Source organism: Molothrus aeneus, chromosome 6 (assembly GCF_037042795.1).
Source record: "Molothrus aeneus isolate 106 chromosome 6, BPBGC_Maene_1.0, whole genome shotgun sequence".
NCBI classification, from domain to species: domain Eukaryota; kingdom Metazoa; phylum Chordata; class Aves; order Passeriformes; family Icteridae; genus Molothrus; species Molothrus aeneus.
Window position 1 is genome coordinate 15,784,480 of NC_089651.1, and position 26,943 is coordinate 15,811,422.

The window sequence follows — 26,943 nt, forward strand, 5'->3', positions numbered from 1 at the left end:
AATACATCCTTCTGTAGGTCAGTTGTTTCAAAACTCATTCACTACTTTCTGACTTTTTGTTCTGATCTCTACCAAAAGTTCTATACATTTGGCAACACTTGAAAACAGAAAAACTAACTGACAGTCATTGGATACCTATGTAGCATCCAGCATGATCAGAAAAATGCCCAAAGTTAATCATTGCAAGTTCCACTCTGGGAAAGCACATTTTGCATCAGTGGTGACACACTTCCTGTCATTTATTTACTGATAGTGCAACATTGATCCTGGGCTGCAATCCAAAGCCATCTTCCTAGAAACATTGCATCTTTGGGGGTCACAGGGAACTGCTCAGACGACAGCAAGAGAGAAGTTTGGTTTAATGCTGTGATTTTTGCTGGGCTTTTCTCTCCATTTGGTTGTAAAGAACTCCTTGTGTCCTTGTGGAGCCACAGCCTGTTTGTCTCCCATTGAGGGAGTCTGCATCTCTGAGCCCAGTTGTAGTGCAGGAAAGGGAAATGTGTGACACATATCCCATCACCTGATCCCACACAATACCTTCCCGGGGCAATTTGTGGGTGACTTCACACATCTTCCTGTGCCAAGAGCTGGCTCTGCCTGGTAGGGATGCCCAGGCATCAGGTTTCTACCTCTCCCGCAGGGTGTATTTGCCTTTCCAGTACAGGTTGCTGCTGAAGTGGATGGAGAACCAGAGGAATGAAGTTAGGAACATCCCATAAACCTAAAAGGAAATAAATGAGATAGGCGTACAATTAAGTGTGTAACTGATTATGACGGTCCATCTGTGCAAATAAGCAATCATAAATATTGCCTGTTGTCACATTTTGCTGAGGAGAGCTGGTTTTCAGTGAAGTGCTGAACACCATTTCTGACATGGAAATTTTTAAAAAAAGCAACACATGGTTAAAATATCTGATTGGAGTTAGAATAGCACAGCTCAAACCTGGCCCTAAAAATACCAAGAAATAAAATGAAACCAGGAAATTCAGATTTAATTCCTGCCACAGAACATTCCTCTATGCAAACAAAAATATCTCTCATAATAGTAGCCTTTTTTAAAGAGAAAAAAACCACAACACCCATGTCTTGTTTGAGACAAGAAAAAAAACCCCAACAAAACAAACAAACAAACAGACAAATGCCTAAACCAACCCCAAATAGTTATAAATGCAGAGGACAGTGTACTTCCTCTCTATTGTGATACTCTGCCTGGTGTATCACACGTCAGGATTAACACAGGCAACATACCCAAGGTAAGGCTGCTGTGGGAAGGATAATGAGGGCTTTAACAATGTGCTCTTTCTTCAAATATGCCCTAATGTGCTAATGCCTTTGCTTGCAGCTTGATCTGGGGATGTGTGTGCATTGTTGGCTGAGGGACAGTGACATCAGAGCAGCTACAGCCCTCTTTACGTGCTTCCCTTGCATCCTGCCACCACAATAGCAAACTGCACGGTGAGATTTCCTCTAGCACAGGCTTCAAAGACAGCTGCCTTATCTGGCTACAGCATCAAGCTGTGAAAAAAGTGTATCTGTTATAAAAGTGCTCCCGCTTTTATCTGAATATAGCTGCAGTGAAATTCTCCTTATACTGGAGAAAAATTGGAAAGTGACACCAAATATTCACACATGACTTTACATTTACAGGTCCATAGCAATGCCTGATGATTTTCCTAATTTACTGTTATAAAATACAAATTGTTTGTTCCTCTGGGTTTTATTTAGATGGAGAAGAATCTTCTAATTCATAAATGTGCCAAGGTGGACACAGGCATAAAACAATCTCCAAATACAGTTTCAATCAAGAAAGGTCATCCCATCTGGGGAGCAGCATGGAGATATCATAGCAGACCAAACCTGCCCTCATGGTGGACAAAGGAGTCTCCTTTCATATGCTGTTTTCTGGTGTGCATCACCACATGTTCAGAGTCCTTGTGTACAGGTAATTACAGTGATACACCTCTGCCAAGCAGTGGGTGGGCAAACAAGAAGGCTGGTTTTAATTAGTGGCCTGCTCCAGCTCCAAAGAGACCACCCCCATGCAGCCCCCTCACCATGGAAAGATATGCTTCTCTTGCATCATTTAATTTTCTCTTTTGTTCTCCCCCAAATTAACTTCAGAGCCTTTCTACATGAGCCATCATCTGAAGATGATTTCACCCCTCCTCTGCATGTTACTCCTTCAAAGACAGAACCTTGGAGCCCAGACAACACACTCTTCCCCTTTCCTTTGCAGCCTAATTTTTATGAGCCTGGGAGTTCCCCACACATGGCCTGAGATGTTCCTCATCAGATTCATATAGTGGTCATTAACAGGATGAGACCTTCGCCTTCTGCACAGCTCTCCAGCTCCACTGCTGGTGCTCAGTAGCTTTCAACACCTTCCAGCTCTGGCTGCACAAGAAACTTCCCAAGTTGATCTAGGAGGCAGCAAGTTTCCTAAAATATGAAGGCTTTACTGCATCTCCATTGCTGCTGGCTTCCTACATAATTCACAAGCCCCTGGGGAGGTGACATGGCCTCTCACAGAAGTCACACAGGCAAGCCTGAGTGGATGAAATGCAACTGCTGCATCCTACTCCCCACTCCCAGATGCTATGCCTTGTTAGGGCACAAAAACTGTGCAGGAAGCCTCCTCCTGCAGGAAAACCCCTCCATCTATTATCCTGTCCAGATTCCTGACCCTTTCCCAATTTCCACAGTGGAGTCCACCACTGCTTGTTTCTCTGCTGCTAGCATCCAAAATCACACAAAATTCTAGCTTCTGGGGGCTAATTTAAGATACTTTTTCTTCACTGGACCCTGTCCTGCCTTTCAGGGCCAAAACGTGAAAGGACAGACACTGTTACCGTGAAGCCAATGGCGATGCCCAGGAGTGAGAAGACAGAGTCCATGTGCTTCTTCAGAAAGTCCTGGATCTCTCGCAGGCAGTCCTGGGAAGAGAGAAACAAATACCCCTTGCAGCACAACAGCAGCTTGGTGGGGGGCTTTATCCCCACAAGAGCACTTCCACAGCCTCAGAGAGAAAGGAGGCAAGAAAAGGGTGCAGCATTGCACAGCTGGGCAGTTCTCCCTTCTGCTGCTGCAGCTTGGGAAGACAAACATCTGTGGTATCTTTTCTGTTACTACAGCACGCCTACAATTTTATTGGTATGATGCATTTTGGACTGTGGAGGATGTGTGCCCAAGTGTGGTCAAGCAAAAGCTTTTTTCTTTTCACCCACTGAAAAATGGAAAGAAGGAAATGGAAAGACAGAAAAGCAGAGCACACCGTGATGCCAAATGCATTCCCCAAGGTTACTGATGAACAGCTCGATTTTGTGAGGTGCTGCAAGCATTAATATACATTAGCCTTAAGCATACCAATGGCCCCACAGAAATCCCCGAGGTGTTAGCCAAGCCAGCCATTTCAGAAATGCAAGAGCATGCCCTTGATGAAGGGATTTGCAGAAGGAAGAAAGAGCATTCAGAGTGAATGTAGTGTGGCCACCAAACTCTGCAGTTTCCTGTGTCACACAAAGCACATCCTCCCACTCACTTCCCTGGCTCCCAAGCGAGGGAAACAGACCACTAAGTGGGAGGAATGAGTCGCCCATACGGTGAACAGCTTTGTTCTGCTCTCCCTTCCTGCTCTTAGAGCCGAGTTCCACCCAGCCCTGGGATGTGGCACTCCGGGAGGCTGTGCTTAGAAACGCTGCCCCAGCGGGCTGACGTGCGCCTGTGCATCATGGGTGCTGCTAGCACTTGACATCTTCACCTGACAACATGTTTGTATCGCTGCAGCCGCGTGGTTTTGTTTTTCCTAGAAACACCAAATATTGATGCTGGTGGCTTTAGCTACTCTGGTGGAAGAAACATCATCGTGCAATAGATATGCTCAGAGGGTTGTAGCTTCAGTGCACAACAGTCTAATACTGGTGGTTTCTCCAGCAGCCCCACTGAGATGCTTGAAAGAGCCAGAATGAAGCATACTTGAGGAAGCTGCTGCTGGGCATCATCACCCTGCTTCATGAGCTTCTCATTTTAATACCTATTTAATGCCCTGGAGAAAATGGAATTACATCAAATTCCACATTTGCTGTTAACTGGAACACATTTTAAGTGTCAGAAATTAGTGTCATGTGGAAAAGTCAAACAGTTTTTTTTGTGTTCTGATACATGCTTGTGATATCTCACACTCTCTGCAAGCACAGAAGATGAGCAGGAAGCTCGAGGGAAGCGACAGGCTGCAAACACCAGCATTTTGAAAGCTTTCTAGAGCAGCGAAGGAGACTGCACCTGTGGGTCTGAGACCTGCTGATCCACCAGGGCTCTTCCTCCTGATTCACACAATCATAGAATGATTTGGGTTGGAAGGGACCTTAAAGATCCCATGCAGTTCCAACCCCCCCAGCCATGGGCAGGGACACCTTTCCTTAGACCAGGTTGCTCAGAGCTCCATCCCACCTGGTGTTAAACACTGTCAGGGATGGGGAATTCCTAAATTCTCTGGGCAATTTGTGCCAGTACCTCACCACTCTCACAGTATATAATTTTTCCTAATATTTAATCTAAAACTACTGGAAGTTTCAAGACATTCCCCCTTGTCCTGTCATTACATCCCCCTGCAAAAAGTCCCACTCCATCTTTCTTGCATCTTTCTCCTTTTCTAGAAGGACACAATTAGGTCACCTCCATGCCATCTCTTTTCCAGGCTGAACAAAAGCAATCTTTTCAGCCATTCCTCATAGGAGAGATGCACCATCCCCCTGATCATATTGGTGGCCTCCTCTGGACTTGCTCCACCAGGTCAATGTCCTTCCTGTGCTGGACCCCAGAGCTGAATGCATTACTCCCATACTGTGTCCAGTGTTATCGAAACAACAAAACCCCAACAAAACAAATCCCAACCTGTTTCAACCCTAAACTATCAAAAAGTACAATTCTCATTAACACTTTAGCACCAGTGAGGTTTTGATAGCTAGGAAGTAGAGGCACAACCCCACTATGGTGTGGGAGAATCCTTTCCCTTACCTGTCCTTCATTGTGCACTTGGTTGGGTGGGCATGTCGTGTTCTCAACATCGGTTGTGTCCCCAAAAGGAGAGTGCTTCCCACAGCAAAGGAACTGCAAGAGAGGGAGAAGTTTGCCAGGGCTCTCCCCTTGCTACCAGCTGCTGCAGCAGGAGGTGCTGGCAACGGGCCCCTGCTGCCCCAGGCAGGGCTACCCAACCAGGGTGGCAAGGAGCACAGCCCATAGGAATCAACAACTGCAGCAATGCAGGCCAAATTCAGGGGAGGTGGACGGATCTGATTGAGATCTGTGGATGGCCTCCAACTTGCTCATGCTCTCCCAGGACTCCTGCCTGGGAGCGGGGCCGAGCCCTTCCTCTGTGGTCATATTAATGCTCAGTGGCTGCTCCAGAAAGCCCAGGGATGCACAGACTCACGTTTCCAGTGATTGTTATGGGCCGAGGGGATCCCCAGCAACACCCACTGGGGAGCTGGTTTCCTATAGCTGTGGTGCACTGGACAGTTTAGAGCTCTGACAGAAGGAAAAAAAAAAAAACAACAGGAGTAGAAAAACTGCTTCTCCATCAATTCAAGTGGCAACTAAAATAAGCAACTGGTGAAGCCAGGCATTGTGCCTGGTTCTCCTTGTCAAATGGGACCCTGGGAGTGCTGCTCCACAACCCTGAGAGCAAGCACTTCCATGCTTGGGCACGGCTCTGAGGGCCACCACCACCACTGCAAAAAGGAATATTTGACCTCTTCTGTGTTTTGAGAAGCACAGATTGAAACAGCTTGGAAAAGTACTTGTTATGATGATTTAAGAAAACACAGAAGGATACAGGGAGTTGTGCAGGAGGTGTCTGAAAACAGCTGAGCAGGGCTGACCTCCCCATCCAGCCTTGTGTGTGCCATGAACTCACTCCCCAAACAAGCCCTGCTGTGCGAGGGAATGGCATCTCCTTTACTCAGCAGGGACTCGGGAGTTTCTCACTGTGGGGGACATCCTCACTCATCTCCTGTGGCTTTGGGGGCAAGTGACCTCCCTGTGCTCTGGGTAATCACCCTTGCCTACCTGCTGAGCTACAGAGACCAACAGCATCCTGGGTAGTGGTTTTTGGGAGCCTGATAGCAGTCTCCAGTTCTGTAAGAGGTTGTGTAGCCTCCAGGTCTCCTCAGACACAAACTTGAGGATAAAGAGGAATAACCATGTGCAAATACTACTGCTGGACTATGTGGAACTCCTGCCCCTTCCTCTCTACTTGACCCGGTGCATATCCACACTCTTGTACCACAGATAGGGAGCAAGTCACAGTGGCTGCTGAGACAGAAAATACTATGGCAGCTGCAGGGCAGAAGCTTTGTAGATCTTGCACCACAGTGATGCTCAAAGAGGTGACCTTTTGTTCCTGTTGGTAATCTGGTTGGTCAGATCTGAGAAAGGAAAAATAAGAAGGGAGGAGCAGACTCCACAGCAGGCTGGAGGACTCGGTTCTTGAGGAAAAATGGCATTGCAGCATTCATGAGACAGAGCACAGGTGTCAGCCCTAGCCTGCCAAAACCCTCAGGAAGATACCCCAGGGCAAGGTTTTCTCCTGCAGATAAAAGACAACTTACTGCTTCATGGATGGCAGTCAGTTCATGTCTCCTGAAGCTGGAGGTGTTCCTCCTCACCTCTTCATACACAAAATCATACACATCCATCATGCTGTCTTCCACCTGCAATGAAAGCAGAGGTCTGTAGGTACAAAACACTGACCACAGTCATCTCTGGGTTGAATTGTGCTCTTCTTGATTTCCACAGAAGCTCTCGCAAGTATAGCAAAACAGGCAGTGCAGCTACTAAAATGACCCCCAGGCAGCAGCAGGAGCAGGTGTGTGACCCACCAGGCACTAAGGAGCTGGGGTCTCACCAGCTGATGGCTGGAGCTTTTGGCCAGTTTTGGATTTTGTGTCAGAGAAGAACTTGGGTGCCTGCAACCAGTGTGCCTCTGAGTCGCTCTGCCAGCCAGGGCTGACGCCATCTGCCCATCCTGAAGGTGGTACTGTGAGGACAGGCACACATGACCATGAGATGCTAGAAAACAAAAAGTGAGAGGACCTCAGAGGGTTGGTGTTATCTAAGTGGCAGAGCCATCTCTCTGAACAGAGTAAAAAAAATAATGGGAGTGATTCAGTGGTGAGTCAGACCCTAAATATTTACCAAATGTGTGAGAACTTGAAGCTTGACAGATCCCAGCCAACTCCCATTCGGGTGTCAGAGAAAAAAAATATATGACAGTTGTCCTCAGTGCCCAGAGTCAAAATCTTATTTTTTCCTTTCATTTTCCCTTGCTTCCTCAGCAGCACCGGTTGAGTGGCCTGCAGTCAGTGCTTGTCTTTCAGGAGGGAAAAAAATCAATGGGAGAGACAGGCAGAGTGGGTGGCCACACAGGGAAATCTCTGGGAACAGAGCCATCTCTCAGCGAGGCTTTGCAGCTCAGCCTAAGGGTTCACACTTGGAAATTCCTCTAAGGAATAAAACCCCAGCACTCTCTGCTCAGGGGTGAAACCAGGATCATTCAAGGCGGTTGCATCTATTACTGCAAGGTTGCTTTGTCCTGCCCAGCTGTCCAAATCACAAGCAACAACAGAGGGTGATAACCAGGGAGGTGGGGGGGTTGAGAAGATTATTTGTATCCAGATTGGCTCTGTGCCTCCAGGAATAGAGTTTGAAGGCACACATCAAAAGATTTTCCACGGCTATCAATATGGCATAAGAGTGACCAGTGACAGAGCTCAGATATTATGGGCCAAGAAAAATTACTCCATAGCAAAATGTGTGACACTGAGCTGTTCCACACTAGTGAGGAAGAAGGATGCTCCTTTTGTCCCACTGGGATATCAGAGTGCATAAAGTGAGGTGGGTGCAACAGTAAGACCAGATTTCTAAACGACTTCTGCACCAACCTTCCCCACAGCAAAACTTATAACCCAATAATGAAGAAAATATCCAAGCTTTTCTAACTTCTTGTGGGCCATGAAATAGCTTTCCAGAAGCAGCAATTAAATAAATGGATTCAATAAAAAGAACATCCATTTCCACTGAAGAATTGGATTAAGAATAATGAAAAAAAGAATAATATTTGAGCTCCTCTTGTGGAGAAAAGAGCAACAGAGCAGCAGGTTTCTTAATGTAAGCGATTATTACCTTTTGAATATCCTGATCCCAGTCTAAGATGTAGGAATAAAAACTATTTTGTGCTGTGACAACATACATGTGTTTTGGTAAGGGAACCAGTGCTGCATGCACAATATTTGTCTTTTCATATTTACCATGAGGGTCAGGATGCTGAGCTTTTGTCCAAAAGGCCTAAATTTGGATGACTTTAAAAGAAAAAAATGAAAGGGTTCAAGCAAGTGGCTATGTTCAAGGAAGGGTTCAAGGGGTGAAAGCAATCCAGAAGTTTAACTACTTTCTAAAGGTCTCTTGAAATCTGGGCCAAGGAATACTGGGAGAGGTAGCTGTTTGAAGGATAAGAGTGGATAGGAAAGATCTGAAGGAACAAAATGCCTGTAACAAAACAGTGGCTCAAAATTATTTCAGCTATTGGAAACAATAATTGAAAAAACCACAAGCAGTTATAATTTCACATCCAGCTCAGCTACGGTGATGGAAATGATAATGGTAATCTCCAGGTACATAATGAGTACTAAAGACTTCAACTGCACCATTTCTGAGCTTGCTTCTGAGCTGACTTCTGTTACCTACTGATTTTTTCATTCTCATTTTATCAAGCAGCCTCCAAGAGCTGAAAACACAAGTCATTAAATGGAAAATGTTTAATAGCAATAATTTTCTTTTAGAATGTGTGTCTGGGCAAGCCTAAGAGTACAATTTGCTGATTAGTCATTCTCAGCATTTCTATCTTGCAATTATATCAAGCATTTATATCCAGACATTATCTGAATAGGCTATTCAGATCCTAGTAAGGGAATATCAAACTCTAAATCCATTTTTTAAAGAGTGAATGGCTTGTAGTTCCACCACATCCTCTTTCTGATTTTTGCTAGGATCATTTGATTTTGGAGGGAAAAACTGCTGTTTTCACACAACATAATGGTCTGTTTTCAAAGACTACTGCAGACAGCTTTCTCATTTAAATACTTCAGAGGTAGGTAGATGGTAAAAAATCTCAGTATTTATCACTGGCTATTTCCTTCTGTGCAGAAGACTGTGCCACAGAGCATACAAGAGGTCTGGTTCAATAAGAGAAGACATAAGAGAGCAAAACACCACACTTAGCTGCCTGGGATGGGATTATGTTTATACTCAGAGCTGCAGCCAAGCTCTGAAGCATGGGTCATGCACAGCAGCATCTATCCAGCCCAAAACATTGTGCTCGCTCATGCGTGCCTGATGATGTAAAAATTAAAGCCTGAAAGCGTGAGACAGTCACCTGGTGGTTTCATGACTTATTTGCAGCATTGCTACATCCAGCAGAAGTTCATCCCTGTATTTTCCATTGATCCAGCTCCTAGCACAGTGAAGAGCTAGACCGCAGCACTGCTTTGTAGTCAATTGCTATCCTCAACAGATTCCCATCACACACTCCCCTGTTGGGCAACTTTGAGTCCATTGCCTCAAGACAATTTTCTCTTTCTGTATCTTACACTTGGGGGAAAAAAAACATTAAAAATACTCAGGGTGCTTTCTCTCACATTTAAGCAACAGGATGACTGTTGAGTTTGAGGGCTTACACTGCTGCTGTTAATAATGTCCTTTAAGATAAAGGGCTGTGTCCCATCACTTAAACAGTACTTAGCATGCAATGGGCAGATACAGCTGGAGAAGAGAAAGTCCATCTGTTTTTCAAAAGGTCTTTCACTCCTCCCACATATGAGCATCATAATAGTCAAGTGGATTTTCCTGTTCCTAGTGACATGCTGTGATCCACTGCTGGAAGAGTTCTGCTGGACAAAGGTCTCCCTTAGAGGGAGACTGAGCCTGCAGTGCTCATCAGTAAGAAACACCATGAGCTGAAGGTAAAGCATCAGCTGGGCTTTGGCTAAGAAAAATCTCCAGCTTGAGTGATATGGAGGTCACACCTTAAACTAATTCTTTTCCTGGAAGAAGCTGGGTGAAATGTTCCAGCTCTAAATCAGGTAAATAATTGCTGCCTCCCACTTCTGTCTGCATTCCTAATGAAATATTCATTTAGGAATGATATTGATGGGTTGCTGGATACAACAAATGGAAAATCACCACTGAGATGAATGCAGCTGACTCCAACTGACTCAGTAAGTACCATTTTTCACCTTAAGTAAAAGAAAAAAGGAATTTTGAGATTATTTATCATCCTCTTAAGTCCTTTATCTCCCAAGAAGCAGAATGTATGACTGCAGGAAGACATGTACTCTAAGCAATTGGAGTTCTTGCCTTTGGCTATTAAAACTAAAGCAAATTTCCACCGTGCCTCCTTCAAGAGGAAAACTGACATTTTTGACTTCGGTTATTTATCAGGATAAGTTTTACCTGTAACTGGATTTGGGACAGAAAGATGACACAAGGTCTGCCTTCAGTTCCTGATGCATTTGCAAGCCAAAGATGCCAAAGAATCCCAATCCTGCTGCCAGTGAATGCCTGTGTCTAGGCAACCTGGAAGTGTCACTTAGGTGGAAACTAATGACTAATATAGACTTGCACCAAGAACAATGGTCTGAGTCTTAGTGAACCACCTTTGCAACTGCTGTTGGGTAAAAATCCCTCTGCAAACCTCAAGGAGAACACAGTGAAAGGAGATATCAGGATTGTCTCAAAGGCAAAACCACCTTCCTCCTTTCCAATAAACAGGAACACTTGGCATGGCAGAGGACAAAGACAAGCATGGGAAGCAGGAGGAAGATCCTCCGCTCCTATGGGTCTTTGTGCCTTTGAGGAATCAAACTGAGCAGATGCAGTGCAGGCTCAGAAGAAACTACACTCTCAGCACTTTGTGTTCTTTCAGCGCCACCACAGAGGATGCACTCACCAGCCTCACTCAGAAATGTCCCTCTAGAGGTGGCTACTGCAGACTCCCATGCTCAGCTATGAACTGCAAGCTAGACAATTAAGAAGTGAAACTGTAATAAAGTAGCAAACTCAGTCAAAACTCTTCCTTGTTCCAAGAAGAAAAACACTTCTGCATTTTGCTGTCTCTGTCTTCCCTTTCCTCCCCAGTGTGCAGAAATGCATGCTTTCACAGCATGCCAGAAACAGGGGTGGGGCAGATGCAACAGCTTGGGTTTGGGCAAAGCAATGGCGCAACTGCAGTGAAATAGGGGAGAGAAAGGCACTCTGGGGGCATTAGCCAGGCTGCAGAGCAACTCCCACCACATGGATCAAACACACGGTAAGATGAGCTTGCCCCATTCATGCTCAACCAAGCCCCATCTAACACAGTCATTGCAGCTTGCTGTATGTTCTTATTTCCTTCGCTGCCCATCAGCTTCTCTCCTTTAGAGCCTTCCTCTAACCAGTCATTCCCAGATGCAGAAATCCAGCCAGTGCTGCAAATTAGAGCAGCCTTTTGGGTCTCCCGTGGAAAATGGCACAAGAAAAGAAGGTGCTGCTCCCCCTCTGACTGACAGTGGTCACTGGAGACCACAGATGCCACAAGCCACATGAGGCTTTTAGCCACTTTTTCCGCCTCCAGATCAGATTTTGTATCTATCTATACATACATACATTAAAAAAAACCCCAAACCAAACCATATGGGCTTCCCTCTACTTTCTGCTATATACACAGAAGGAGACAGACCAAAAACTGTTGTGGAACAAAAATTTCAGAAAAAGAAAAAAACTCTTTCTCTCTAGCCTCAGCACTTCCATCCTGTTCTTGCACAAAACACTTAAAACATGAGAAAGTGCTGAGTTGTGACACTGCTCACCTCCTCACTTCCTATCTCCATATCCCCAAAAGAAGAGCAGATTCTAGCTGTGTGGGTGCTATACATCCCTCTTGGCCCATGGGCAGGGGGACATCACAGCCTCATGCTCAGCCAAGCCATAAAATCCAGAGGCCACCTTTGTGCTACTCAGATGCAGCATTGCTGTGTCTGTGACAGAATACCAGATGCCTTATAGGGAAGTGCAGAAAACACAGGCAGGCAATCAATCAATATCAACAAGGATTTTTTTCCCTAAATCCTCCTAATCTGTGGCTGCAAAGCTGTGAATGTCACAAGTACATCAAGGTCCTCTTGGAATTTTTTTGGATTAGCTTTTTTTTTGGATTAGCTTTTTTATGTTTGCTCTTTGTTTTTTTTTTGTAAAAAAATTAAAAATTAAATTTTCAGTCCATTTTATAACAGAACTGCAAAGCCAACAAGCTGCCAAGGGCCCACAATGACAATGTTCCTATCTTTCAAAACACACAACCCATCAATTTGTGAACACCCCCTCCCCAAAACTGTGGTCAAATTATCTCAGCCATCCCTGAGCCTCCACCTGCAGCACTTGAAACCAGTGCCAGGCAAGACTTGCTTCCCAACATAAAGCACTGAACAACACTGAAAACAAACAGTTTTAGCTTATAAACCAGTGGTATCAGCAATAGAGCCAGTCCCAGGGCAGCCCTGTCACCTCTGAGGGGGTGATGGCTGTCCTGCTGTGGTCAGCATCCTTCAGGTGCATGAAGGTTGGATGTGCTGCAGCAATGGCAGCTGTCTGAGTGGCCTCAGGTGCCACGGCTGGTGCTGCTGGAGACTGGAGCTGCAGCTCCAGCTCTGCCACAGAAAGCGGCAGAAACGGGGCCGCGTGGGTTCAGCGCCAGGGCAGCCATAAATTATAGAACCCGTGAGTGCAAATGCCTGTGTGGAGCTCAGACAAAGGAGAGCAGTGTCTCGCTGGGGGGAGTGGGCTGTCACTGGCTGGTGAGAACATAAACACTGGGAAAGAGGCACAGTATTTAAAAACGTTAAGGAAGAGGGAGGGGTTTCCCCCCATTTTTGTTTTTTCCCATGGAGTTCAGAGACTGAGAAAAGCTCAATGGTTTAAAGTGATTGTGCCTCCTAGATTAAGAGCAAGAGCAAAGAGCATGTCAGATAGTTCACAGTTTTCACAGCCAACATCAGTGACTTTTGTAAATGCTCTTGGAAGACCCCTGTGAGAAACTACAATCCTGATCCAGCCTTCCTGAATCAAAGCCCAAAAAAAGGAACCTACCTGTATGCTTCAGGTCTGGTTTCAGAAAACACCTGAGCACACCTTCAGCTTCTATTTAAATCCCATTAATATCTCTAGTATTTCAGCCCGCATTTAATCATTTAAGTCCCTGCAAGACTTTGCCCCAACACACAGACCAGAGGCAGCAGTTGCAGACATACACACACCCTAGGAAATCCACAGAGAAAGGACCTCAAGAGTCCCACTTAAGAAATTAACAGGGAAGTGATGGCTGTTCCTTACATACCTGCAGAAAAAAGATGCATATGCTGGTTTTATGCATGGTAAGGGATGATTTCCCTCCTGGAGACCCAGGCTATGCTGCCTCTGGCTTTGCAAAGGTGCTGCACGGAAGGGAGACCCACAGGCAGAAGACCAGTGCTGGTTCCATAGGCAGAGGAGGGAGGAGGGAAGCTGCTTTGTTTAAGAAGACTCAGGTGTGGCAATGTTTGTTATTCAACAGCTGCAGCTGTTAATTCCAGCTGTGTACTCCAGGCTTTCTAACAGGTTAGAAAATCACCATCTCAAAAGGTACCACCTGGCTTGCTAGCAAAGCATGGAAGACTCCATTTACACTTCCCAGCACGAGGAGGGGAGAGCAGACAAGTTCCTCTGAAGGAAGCAGAGCAAGGCTGCAGGAAAATCACGATGTAGACAAACAGCTTGTATTAATTCCCTGCCAATAAAAAGCTAAATCCTTGCATTTATTCTTGAAGTACAAGCAGTGCAGCACAGAGGAGCTAGTGCCTTTCCACTCATGTGGAGCCAAAAGCCACAGGTGAAACTCGTTTTGAAATCACCCAGCAACCTGAGAAACCACTTGATAATTAAGAGATTACCATATCATTGCAGCTAGTGCAAATTCAAACAACATCTTCAGTCAGAGGACATGGGGAATCAGGCCTTTACAGAACTATGGACAACTATTTGCACCAGTTTCAAATTCCTGAGTTGGGAAATTGTAATTTAATCCATTTTAAGCTTTTACCTGTGAATAAATCTCTGTAATTAAAATGCTCATTTTGTTGCAAAACTCCTGTTATGACGCAGCAATTTTAGCGTCACTGACCCACCCTACCATCCTGGCTTATGGAGCCAGGACCACAGGGTTCCTAGAAGCTGCTCAGAGAAAGGGAACAGCAGAAGTTGATGTGGAATAGAAACTCCTCTAGCCTCTTTCACAGCAGGGCCCAGAACATAACCCAAAACCTAGGCTCAGCAAGGCCAAGTGCCAGGTCCTGCACTTTGGTCAAATGAGGTCAACAACCTCATGCAGCACTACAGGCTTAGATAGCAGTGCCTGGAAAGGGGCCCAGTGGAAAAAGACCTGGGGGTGCTGGGTAAAAGCTGACAATGAGCCAGCGTGTGTCCAGGTGGCCAAGAAGGCCTAGGGCATCCTGGCCTGTATCAAAAATAGTGTGGCCAGCAGGGCTAGGGCACTGATTGTCCCTCTGTACTGGGTACTGCTGGGGCCACATCTGGATGGCTGTGCCCAGTGCTGGGCCACTCAGTACAAGAAAGACATTGAAGTACTGGAGCATGTCCAGAGAGGGAGAATGGAGCTGGTGAAGGGTCTGCACAGGAAATCCAGTGAGAGTGAGCCGGGGGTAGTTTAGCCTGGAGAAAAGGAGGCTCAGGGGAGACCTTATTGGTGTCTGCAACTACCTAAAAGGAGCTTGTAGCATGGTGGGGGTTCATCTCATCTCTTAGGCAACAAGTGATAGCACAAGAGCCCCAAGCTGTTCCAGGATGGACATCAGGAAGAATTTCTTCACTGAAGGGGTGGTCAGGCATTGGAATGGGCTCCCCAGTGTGGTGGTGGAGTCACCATCCCTGGAAGTGTTCAAGAAATAACTGGACATGGCACTAAGTGCTCTGGTCTAGTTGACAGTCAAAGGTTGGACTCGATGATCCTAAAAGTCTTTTCCAACCTTAATGATTCTTGTTTTGTGTTGGTTAGTAAGGGTACAAAATCTTATCTATGGCAGCTGCAAGTACAGCTTTGCTCCAGTCTCTGCAGACAGGTTTCTAAAGCAGCAGTTAGTGGGTGAGGGGAGAAAGGAAGCTGGGGAGCAGGAGAAGGAAGCAGCAGCCCTCCCCACCAGCTGTGCTAGATGTGGCATGTCTCTCCTACATCCCTCTCCACATTCCACATCCCTGCTCTTTTTGGCCATGCTGTGAATGACAGAGGGACCTCTCTTAAACAGGCAGCAGTTTGTGGCAAAGGAACTGCCATAAAAATAACTTTGGAAAACAAGACTCAGCTCTTCGGCTTCAGGAAGCAGGAGTTCCTAATGTGGCTGAAAACCATTTGAAAACATCATGATTTCTGTGGTTACCACAGCAGTTCCAGCAAAGATCTTGTGTAGAGGTCATCCCATCCCCTCTGCCCTCCCATGCACGTCAGTCTCTCGTTCACTTTGATTGTACCACTGTCCTTCCTCAGAAAGGTTTGCAACACTTCCCTACCAAGACCACATCTCCCACTGAGAGAAGGAACAATTGGGATGCAACCTTTTACGATAAAGCATGATAAATCTAAGGTTCATGACTGCTGCATGTCTAGCATACATCACAAGAAAACAGACTATGGTGACATCGAGTCCATCTGGAATGCAGATAACTTAAAACTAAAACATTCAACATCTGTTGGAAAGAATTCATCCAGAAGCTACAGAAAGTCATGAAAGCAGAAAAGAATGGGAAATGAGACGATTAATTTTGTTTACAGTGCCCAGGTCTGAGAATATCAAATATTTACAAATAACTCTTCCTTTCTCCCTGCCCAGCTTCTCTGTAGGAAATACTGTTAAAAAGGCCCTAAAAGAGCCACACGGGCAAAAAGGGCACCTTGTTTTCATCGTATTCAAACTACATTTCTACCTATTGTCTCTTGATAATAACCATGAAAACAATTTTTCAACTGAGTATTGGGGTTTACTGTTTCAGGTGATTTTCTGTGAGAGGGTTCTGCTTTATGAAGAAAATGTAGGGATTTTTTAAAATTTTTTTTTTTTTTTTTACCAGCAGGAGTAAACCACTGAAGCATCTGCCGTGGATCAGAGCAGAGGAGACCTCCCATCCCTAGCTTGCAAAGGGAGGGGAGGACTCTGTTTTCAGTGCTGCGTGTGTTTGGAACCTTGCCAGCAGGGAGGGAGAGGACAGGAACTACTGACACCAGCTCCCAGCTGGCATTTCCAGAATGAACAGCCTAATTTTCTGTCTGGCATTCCACTGGAAATTTTCATGAGAAAAACTGAAATTTTTGCTCTAGCCATGAACGTGGAGCAGTACCTCTTGGTGCTCTTAGTGATTCAGGCACGTGCAATGGCCATATTCATCCATATTCAGTTTTACATCCTCAGTTCCATTCCTTTCTTGATAGTTGTGTACATCCCATCAGGCTTACAAGACACCCACCCACTTGGCTGAGTTTGATTCCCTTCCCCCCTTCTCCCCCCAGATTGCCACAATTAACTATTTTTGAGAGTACTGACATGCAGTAGGCAGCAGAGGACACCTGCTTGAATTTGGTTCTTTCTTTTGAGAAAGACATTCAAACAACCAGCTCTATAATGAGACTTCAGAAGTCTTATCCCTACTTCATTCAATTTTCTCTATCACTGTGGTCCTGTCCTGGAGGGGCAGACACACCTGCATTTCTTTCAGTCACCTGTATTTTTCTCTCACATCTGCATTTCTCTCTCTAGTGAGACAAATTACTTTTCAGTCGAAACTAAATTTCCACACGTTCTGTAAGTGACACTTCTAATTAAATCTTTCTCATTTATATTCCTTGCTTTTCCTTGGATTTTAGGAAGCAGAGAAACAGAAGATGGTATCTAAGGGTATTTTTTTCTGTTGTCAGAAACACTGCTGGTTTTCTTTGCCCAGAAAGTCAACCTTTTACAAAACCCCCTAATTTTGCCTAGTGGAAGCTGTTTTGCTTACAGAAACCCAACCAATTACCAAAGCTAACCATAACCATGGCTGCTTTTGTGGGCAGGGCACTCAGAGCAAAAAAACCCATGAAAATAATTTGAAGTAAAACCAGATGTACTGATTAAGAGATATACAATGCAATATATGACTTAAAATATTTTCAGCAAAATATTTTTGGCATGGCACATCCCTGTGTGCCATGCCAAAAATACATAACATAACCCAACATTACATTACATTACATTACATAACCCAACATACAACCTTTTTCTTGCAGTCATTTTATGCCCTACACCATGTATGTGGATTAACAGCAAAACGAATCAGTCTATTTAGAAAACCCAATTTCACAATGCCAACCAGACAGTTTCTGGTGCCATTTCTCCTTTACTGACACGGCCTGTGCTTCAATCTACAATTTAATGTCTGCAAAAGAAGAAGGAAAGTGTGCTCCCTTCTGTGTTGGTCATGAAAACCAAATTATTTCCATATTAAACTGTTATTGGGAATGTAATAAATGTTGATAGTTTTGCTTTAAACAATAAGGGGAAAAAAAAAAAAGAGGCTGTGGAAAGACATATTTTCATGGATGCCTCAGCTCTGATTGATTCCACTTCAGCCAGTTAAGCGTACAGATAAAAGATGCTGTTGTCCCGTCAGGACTCACTCTAATGTTTCCAAAGCAGTTGGACAAATTCACAGAGGAAAAACCCAGGGAGAACATTAAAGGCAAAGACACCAGCAGCTGCCACCAGCAGACACCTGGGCCACAAGCTGTTGGCATCTGAAAAAGAATTGCTTTGTGCTTGCTGGGTTTTTATGCTGCTACCTTGGCTAACAGCAGGTCAGCCAAAAATCTCCTTTGCCAACAACTCCTACCTTGGCCAACAACTTTAGCCTGGTCCAGTGTAGACACCTGCATATTTCAAAGGATTTTCAACTACTTTGGGCACTGGCCAGCTCTGGGAAAACTTTCTGGAGAAGCAGGACCTTATCCCTCTCCTTAACCTTGACTTCTACTTTCAGAAAGACTGGGATTTAATTTATGCACAGGACACTGAACCAGTACAGGGCAGGGCTCCTTGTGCCTGCAAAGCCAATTGCCACAGTCCTAGTGTGAACTGAGTTTCTGGGATTTTGATGGAATTGTGCTCCTCCATCACAGAAGGAAATCTCAAGGCCAGCCTTCTGACACTTCAGATTGGTCTTTGATCACCCCCAGTACATGTAACCAAAAAGATGAGCTGGCAGCATCAATCCCTAATTCACGGGGATGATGTTTCATGTTACATCCTAATTGGTGCCCAGAACATTGCAGGTTATGGCATGTGCCCCGGGCTGGGGAAGACCAAAATAGAGACAAGGACTGAGCCACTGCATGAAACACCTATCAAAATCCCAAGCACTTCTCTGAATTATTTAGGTATTTGCCAAAAATACCAGTGTTCTGCTTTCAAAAGACAGATGTAACGATTTTTTTACACTCCCGAGTCTCTTAATTTTTTTTGAGTGCAGGAATGCAAAAGGGGGAATAAAGACCAACTTACCCAGTATCTTTCATCTCCCACATCACCCATCTGCCCCAGCACCAGCAAGCTCTGGGGTAAAACTTCAAACCCCAACTTTCTTCCAAATTCAGCCTCCTATAATCTTCTCTTTCTGGTCCAGCATCATAGTGACCCAAAATTCCATTTTTCACTCTTGTGTTTTTCATGTACCACTGCTGCATGTTAATAAACACATCTCCTGGGTGCTTCTCCTGGACACTGCCTTCAAATAGAGGCTCCCAATTGATGTTAGCAGGAATTAGAACCAGCTGGAAATTACTTTTCAAAAGTCAGGCATCTCATTTAAAACAAAACAAAACAAAGCAAACATCTGCTTAAAAAAATCCCAAAGCTAAGGAGGCTTGCATTTTGTTTTGCTTTCAGCACAAAGCATTTGCCCTGCATGAGATTTTCCATGGGCTTCTCCCTTCAGATGATCCCATTGAAGAGGCATCTGATGAAGGTGACCTTGTTCTTCCAAAGGATGGATGCAACAGAGCATGGATCTGATAGACCTCAATATTGATGGCTTAATTAACACCAGATGTCCCTTTTATGGGTGAAATAGTTGCTATGAAAAAAATCTCTGACGAGATGCTGGTGGTATTTCCTAGCAGACAACACTTACCTCCGTGCTGTGTGTGTATCTCCAGCAGGCAGCTGGGATCAATCCACAAAAGGCCAGAGCAAAACAGAAAAATCCCTGAGGATAAAGAGGAAAAATACCAACATTCAGCCTGGGGAGAAAAATACCCATTTGCAAACACAATCAGGACATATTTAATATGCTTGTTTGAGCAAGTTTCATTAAAGTTTAAATATCACCTTCTTTTAATATCCCTCATAACGTCAGTTACTTAAAAGAAATTAGATGGACAATAATGTGGTTCTCCATCAAGAGCCCTCTAATTATACTGTGGCCAATTGAAGAGTTTGACCAAAAAACCAGGCAGCTTCCAGCAGAGCAGTTAATCTATTCTGCCCAAATTCCTCTTGGACAAAGAAAAGGACATATAAAACATTATATTTACAGTATGCTTCCCTTCTGCTGCAGGACTGTGCTCCATAATCATGGGATTCAATCCCCTGCATTTAAAACTTGGCTGTTGGCTTCAAAGAGGGGAAAACCCACACAAATAGTTCATAAAGAAGGAAATAACTGGGATAGAGGTAGAAATCAATCTGCTCTGGAAGAAGAGCTGGACTTTTTCTGTGAGCAAGGTGGCAACTGCACAACCGAGCTGCTTTCCTTAGATCAGCACCATCCTAGTTAGACAACAGGATGACAGAAATATCATCAAGGCCAGAAACTGACCCTGAAGTGTCTAAACAATAACAGAAACGATGTAGGACATGGCTTGACTTTTGTCTTCTTCCTTAGGCTTGCAAAGCTGGAAGTTACATGCTTTGTGTTTTTATTTGAACAAATCTGGACCAAAAACCCCACGCCCTGATATAAAAAGCACTCGCCTGCTGTGATAGCTGGACCAAATGATCTTGTTCACATTTAAAAGAAAAAAAGGAAGGGAAAAGTGCCTGTAAAGTGTTTGAAGGCTAAATGGGCTGATCCAATATGAATCCACAGCTTAGTCTTGGAATGACAAAAGGTGATGAATAAGCATCGGTTGAAAATTAATGCCGTTATAAGTTTTTCCATTAAACTGTGCCTCTTTCAACACAACATTATGTGGGAAACTTACCCAGCTGACTGCATCTTATGTTGATTTCTAATTTTTTTCTATTACTGTTTTCATTGTATGATATAGTTGAAATAACTTGGAAATGTTTAAATCTTTAATGAAATTTAACCAAATTCAAGCTTAAGAGAGGAAGAAGAATATTGCTTCTACCAGTTCTGCTTCACAAAAAAAAATGCTTTAAAGATATAGTTAAAAAAAAAACAAGCTCCAAACTCATGCATAAGCAGCAAGAAAGGAAAATGTGTTACTTCAAATCCTGGAAATGAAAGTGAATGTGCCAGTAAAATCCTTTTGCTGGCTCTTGTCCATCTGCTCTGTTTCTCTGCTCTGCCTGGGGACTTTGCTCCTGGAACAAGACTGCCACTGGTATTCACCGCTTTTTTTGGGGCCGCCTTGTTGCAGGCTCTGCATCAGACACTGGGGAAAACCCTGGTACAGCTCTTATGAAAAATCTTAAATTATGTATGTCCAGTCTCCCTTTCATTTATTTTTTGGCAGCTGCCTGGCCATATAGCTGATGAGATCACTCATTGCCTTGCTAGGAGCTAAAATGAGATTACCTGAGACCCTAAAGAAGATGAGAGGAAAAGTCTGGTCCAACATTGACAAGACAAGGTGGTTACAAGTCATGAAGATGTGGAAGAGCTCGCAGGGCAAGATATCTCAGATCAAAACCCAGCTGGAGTGAGGGGTTCAACCCTGCAGGTACAGCACAAACTGGAGGGAGGAGGTGAGGTTACACAGGCATGTCTGGATGCTCAATAGGACCAGACCCTGCATTTTACACTGCCTCCAACAACTTCCCCACCAAACAAACAGCATTTTCACCAAAATCAATTTCAAAGACAATAAAATTTAAAAATAAGAAAATTAGATGGAAAAACCAGTACTGACAGCAATGTGACCACTCTTCTGCATATCATTCCATTAAAGTTATAATTCAGGTGACCCATCATGAACCTGGAGAGTGTGAACAACAGGATGCCAGTGACAACCCAGATTCCTTCCCCTGTGCTCTCCCTTCCTTCCCTACCAGCTCCAGCACTTACAACACCTCTCTGAGGCCAGAACCCCCAGCAGATAAAAATCCTTCTTTTCATCTTCCCTTCGTCAGCTCCACCCCACATCTCAGTCCTTCAGCATCAGCTCTCTCTTTATTTCTGTCTGGTTTCTCTGGGAATACCAAGATGCAGCCCCTTGGGAAGCTCCCCCTCCATCCAGCTGGTGCACAGCAATTACATGGCTCCGAGAACATCTTATAAATGAATTATAGCCTGCTTTTTCCCTTCCCAGCCAAAAGGCTTTTGGAAGAGCAACTTTCTAATTACATTAGAAGACATTTGGAGAAAAAAAGAAAAAGGCAACGTGCAGTTTGCATACAAAATGTGGAAGGGTTGAAGCTGGTTCACCATCTCCTAGACCCTTGGAGGTCCTCAGAGCCAGCCACAGGCTTCTGCCGGCTCCCTTTGCAAGAGACAGCCACATCAGCCCTGTGGAGGGCTGTCACCAGGCAGACATCAATTACTCTTTTATGAAAGACCTTGCTTCCATCCTTGCTGCAAGGAACAAGTTCTCTTTGACAGACTCAGCAGAATCTGCAGGAACAGCACCCTGTCTGTTGGCTGGTGTTTCTTTAATTCACCTTTCTGATGCTTCCCCTTTGGTGAAGGGGGCCTGCTTTGGACGAGGGATGGATCCTTTAGCTCATACTGTGCTCTGTAGCTGTGTTCTGCCAAACTCCTACACTTCCAGGGAAGGAGCAGACCTCTGCCCTGCTCTGCTCCAGATGTTTTTTGGTGCTGCTGTGGCCATTGCAAAGGCCAGCTCCCTGCCAGACTGCAGAGCCCAGGGGCAGGGAAAGGGGGGGCAAATTTCAGATGGCATCCATCAGGTTGTGTCCCTCTCTGCCTTTTAGTTCGTCTAAAAGCATGCAATTTTTTGCCCTTCCACAGAGCAAACTGAATCAGTGACATCAGTCTGAAAGAGGAATCTGTCCTTGGTATCAGCTCCGCCACTGGCACACAGATGCCTCACTCAGAAGTGTTGCACCATGAGGGAGAGCACAGGAAGCAGATTAAATTAGAAAGAAGATGCTGAAGTATGCTGCAGTGATATTAAGGACCCTCTACACACTGGCCTACACCTGGGTATAATAAAGCAAACAGCCTGTGCTGTGTGCTGTCCCTACTAGCTCATCAATCTTGATGAAAACCTAGGTTATATTGGGCATTCACTGAGGCTTTTTCCACTGCATTTTTTGGAACATCTGCTCCATCCTGATCACAAATTTTCTTCTATACTAGTCAGGTTTCAGACTGTAAAGTTCAGATGTGAGAATTTCAGCTGGCATGTTGCTCCCTGTTTTTTTCTTTTCTTTCCCTTTCTCTGTCTGACCTGGTAACAACACATGGTGCTTTAAACCTCACTGATACCAGAGTCTTTCCTTTATGCAAACAGGAAAGCTGCTGTTTTCCTTCCTTTTCCTCCCCTTCAATAGCAACACGGCCTCCAGGGGCTATAAAGCTGCAGGATATTTACATTCAGATTGACTGCATGATGGGCCATGGATCACCAGAAAGCAGAGTTTGCCTGGGCTGGAGGACAGTGAGTATGTCTGTTGCTATTCTCCCTGTTTAAGAGGAGCTTTATATGTAATATTGCTGGATTTTAGAACATAATTTTTTATCCTTAAGTTCTCAATTACTTTCTTGGAACCAGCTTCCTCACAAGCAGCATTGGATGCACCGTAGTATCTGTCTGGTCTCATGATGCTGCTAATGCAGGTAGAAAACAATCTCCTGAGACCTGTGTGCTAAGCCAGTTTGACCTGTCCTGGTTTCTAACCACTGTGCACCCATTACTGTTATTAGAACAGCACCAGTGAGGCTTCCAAACAACAGGGCCTCCTCCTCTGTAGGCACACAAACCTCCAGATAGCCAGGCAGCATGACGATATATAATCCAAAGAGACAAAAAAAAAAAAGCTCCTGTAAGCCCAGTCTGGATCCTTGTCAGCTTTTCCCTAGGGTGGCTGGTTTACCAAGTGGCATTGTGGTGGACCAGCCACATCGATGCAGACATCCCCCATGCATGGCTCGGTTTCCTGGACAGCCATAGATGTCAGGCAAACAGTCTGGTGTCTTCCCTCTTTGATTAGAGAGTGAATTAAATGGTCTTCCAAATAAGACACACTCTATGCAGGGAGGAAAAGTCCTTTAAAATCAATAGCAGGGGAAGATGAAAGATTCTGTCTCCTGCAGAAGGAGGAAAAAACCGCCAAGCAGCAGGGCTGATCACTCCTGTGAGCTACAGCACAGCAGGGATCAGCAGGGCTCTACAACACACTGACCAGTTTTGGAGCCCCATAGGGCCAAACCCCACTCCTGCCTGTGATTACACCTCGCTGCAGCCGTCAGGGCTGCTCTCGCTTCTTGCTGCCAGATCAAAGATTAAATGCGTGCCTTTGGAGCGGGAACTGGGGGCAAAACAAGCAGAGAGCTGACCCTTGGTGGATGACATGGTTGGGAGGGGAGGGGGCAATTTATAACAGGCGAAGTCCTCCCGTCCTCCCTGAGTGATTTAAGACGCCAATGAGCTCCTTCAGCGGCTTGGAGCCGAGAATACCGTTGCTAGTGGGCAGCTCTCGAGCGCCTCCCAGGGTTCCCGCTAATTCCTTAGGGCCGGGGACGTGCCACCATCCCGCAGGGGTCACGGAGGCTGCTCCGGTTCCGCGGCACCCCTGGGAACGGACAGCGGCGGAGCGCGGTGCTGGAGCGGCCCCGCGCGGCTGCTGCCGGGGCCCGCTCGCCTCCTGCCCCACGGCTCGGCATGCAGCCGGCGGACACCGAGCTTTATGATAGCCAAGAGGCATCCCTTTATCCCTGCTGAGAGCAGCGTGGCATGAAGCCTCGCCGCCAGAGCTGAGGGGAAGGCACCTCGCACCTTTCCTCTGCTCCCCGCAAGGCAGCGACACCGTGACTGCCCTACAAACGTGCCATCAGGGGCCCAAAATGCAGACGGCCACATCCCCCAGAGGACCCAAACTGTGGAAGCTAAAGACAAGCAACAGAGTGCACTAGGAGCCACAAAAATAAATAGCCAGTTTGAGGGTTCTGCCAGCCAGAGGCTGCTTTGACAGGCAAAGCTTGGCTGTGATACCCCAAACCAGCCGGGCTGTGGGAGAGGATGGGTGGCTGGAGGAAAGGATCGCTCAGGTTAAAATGGGAAGGGAGAGCAGCACTGTGTGGCCCTTGGACAATGCTCTTTGGACAGAGCTCTGGAGTTCACTCAGTGTGTGTTGGTGCTCTTTTTAACAGCCAGTTCTATGGAGTGGCATGCTTCAAACTATATCAGAGAGTAAGGTAACAAATAAACATTATAGAGAAGTTTGACTATATCTTCAGGCAGCCAAGGCATCCTCCACTGATCTGTACATACCTATCTGTTGGTTTAGATGTGGTAATTGCAGGCACACATTAAAGACATTTCAGCAAAAGAGAGGGGAGTTACACATTCTGCTTAATTCATGGGAACTGAATTGGGCATCCCAGAGAAAGGAAGATGGTATATTGAGAAGGTGAAAACATTAATTTCAGTGGCTGCTTTGCACTGAATTTTCAGGTGTCAGCCTCTCATTTCTGCCATCAGTATCATTTCCCCCAATTACACAGATTAGATAAATCTCTTTAAAGTTAGTGTATGACAGCAATGCAATTATTTTATATTAAGCAAGATTTCATGCTCAACAACCTATCTGTTAACTCCTGCCCTTCATATGGGAAAACACACCTTGAGCAGCACTTTACCACTCATTCCTCCAGCTCCGAGGCTGGAAGCTGCTCTGTGCAGGCTAAGCCCCACATGCAGGCTCTGTTTTGAAATGGAGCTTATCTCACAGTGCAGTTTACTACTGTCAACATGGTCCAGGCCCAAACAGGCTGAGGGAGAGGAGAAAGGGGGGATTTCCACTCTTATGCTGCTTCTCCACCCTCTCCTTGTAGGCTGAAATTCAGGGTCCTGCACAAATCCCTCATGCCTACCTGCCATGCTTTGTGTGAATGTTTGCAGTGAGGTGGGAAAAAGAGGGGCTAGTTTTGCTGTCACAATTCAGGAGAAGCATGTGAGACTCAAAACCACACTGCTAAGCTTTCCTCACACAAACCATGCGTTGACTTGATGAGGAGAAAAAAAAAATACCCTGGGTATTGTCATCACCATAGTTGCTTGGCAGATAAACACATTCCCTCTGAAAATTGCATACACAGGACCTTGGCAAAAGAAACTAGGCACAGAATGATGCAATACTCGGCCCTAAGAGCTCTCCAGGGTGATGCTTTTTAAAAAATGTCCCCTAGCAGCACAAAGTGGAACAACAGGACCTCCTTCCCCAGGCATGCATTCTGCTGGGCATAAGGCAATGCAGACCCCAGCACTGGAGGCTAAGGGGCCAGCCCCAGGTGACAGAAAGTGCTCCCAGCCAGTCCCTGCAGGTATGGATACGCACCATGGCGGTGAGGCACTGCGATTCCCGCACCGTGGCAGCAGAGCTCAGCAGGGCTGCCAGGATCAGGGTCATGCTCAGGCAGATCCCAAAGTAGAGAGCTGGAAGACAGACATGGGAGTTGTGGTCAGATGCCAGAGGCCTAGTCTGATGCTTCATCCAGAGAGGGACCAAAAAGTGCATTTTGGGGAGCTGGCCCCAAATGACCAGGTTGCAAAACTGAAATTTTTCTGTAATTTATTCAATATCCCCCATCTGTGTGTGCTTTGCTGTGTATGTCTGGCAAGGCTGTAAGCCTCTGAGGGGTTCTCACAGCTCCAGCAGAGTGAAGCAGCCTAAAACGGTGTTGGTCCACCCAACAGACCAGAAGCTGCCAATTACTTCAGCATTCTGATAAGGATCCTCCCCAAATGGGGGGTGCTGGTGTGCAGCAGCTGTCCCACAGCCTCTATCAGGACTCCGGGCACTGCTAATCTGGTGCAACACTCACCCTTCTGGTTTCCTCCTGGCTCAGGCAGGATCATAGCCAGTACCCTGGAGCAGGGCTCAGGGACCACAGCACTGCAAAGGGCTTTGCTAGCCTAACCACACAGAGGTAGTGCCTGTAAACAAGGCAAGTGGAAGCGTTGCTGGAGATGGGTGACTGGGGTGGGAGAGCCTGCAAGCCTGCAGTCAGTGCCAATATATATGTGTAGGAACAGGGAAGGAATATACCTTAGCCTTGGGCTAACACAGTTTTTACACCTGCCTTGTTAAACTGAAATTGAGAACCAAGATCTTGAGAGAACATGTGCGTGTTTAAGACCAGAGTGCAGCTCGGGAGAAGCAGCAGATGCAAATGCAGCAGTGGTGAGCAGGGCGTTTTAGTATCTGGGCTATCTTTGCTCTAGCCTTGTACCTGAAACTCAGTTTATACTTCTCCCTTGTGAAAGCAAAAATACCACATATTTTCTCAGAAAAGCTCAAGGTGCTGCCATGCATTTCTCCTCCCAGCCTCAATTTTCTATGTTCTGCTTCAACTCCTGTAGTTCCTCTCCTTGTTCTTCCAGTCTCCTGCCAGCCCCAGTGCACTTTTAGTGAC

General features: G+C 45.6%; 1 protein-coding gene across 1 annotated transcript in view; it reads right to left on the minus strand.

The window, feature by feature from the left end:
* Positions 1-625: 625 nt before the first annotated feature.
* TSPAN32 (tetraspanin 32) overlaps positions 626-26,943 on the minus strand; it is a 28,824-nt gene continuing 2,506 nt past the window's right edge. Inside the window, exons 3-8 of the mRNA XM_066552826.1 lie at positions 25,866-25,963; positions 19,291-19,365; positions 6,606-6,707; positions 5,014-5,106; positions 2,850-2,933; positions 626-721 (exon numbers count right to left, since the gene is read on the minus strand). Of these exons, the coding sequence (XP_066408923.1) occupies positions 626-721; positions 2,850-2,933; positions 5,014-5,106; positions 6,606-6,707; positions 19,291-19,365; positions 25,866-25,963 (548 nt within the window). The remainder of the gene's footprint in view (positions 722-2,849; positions 2,934-5,013; positions 5,107-6,605; positions 6,708-19,290; positions 19,366-25,865; positions 25,964-26,943) is intronic.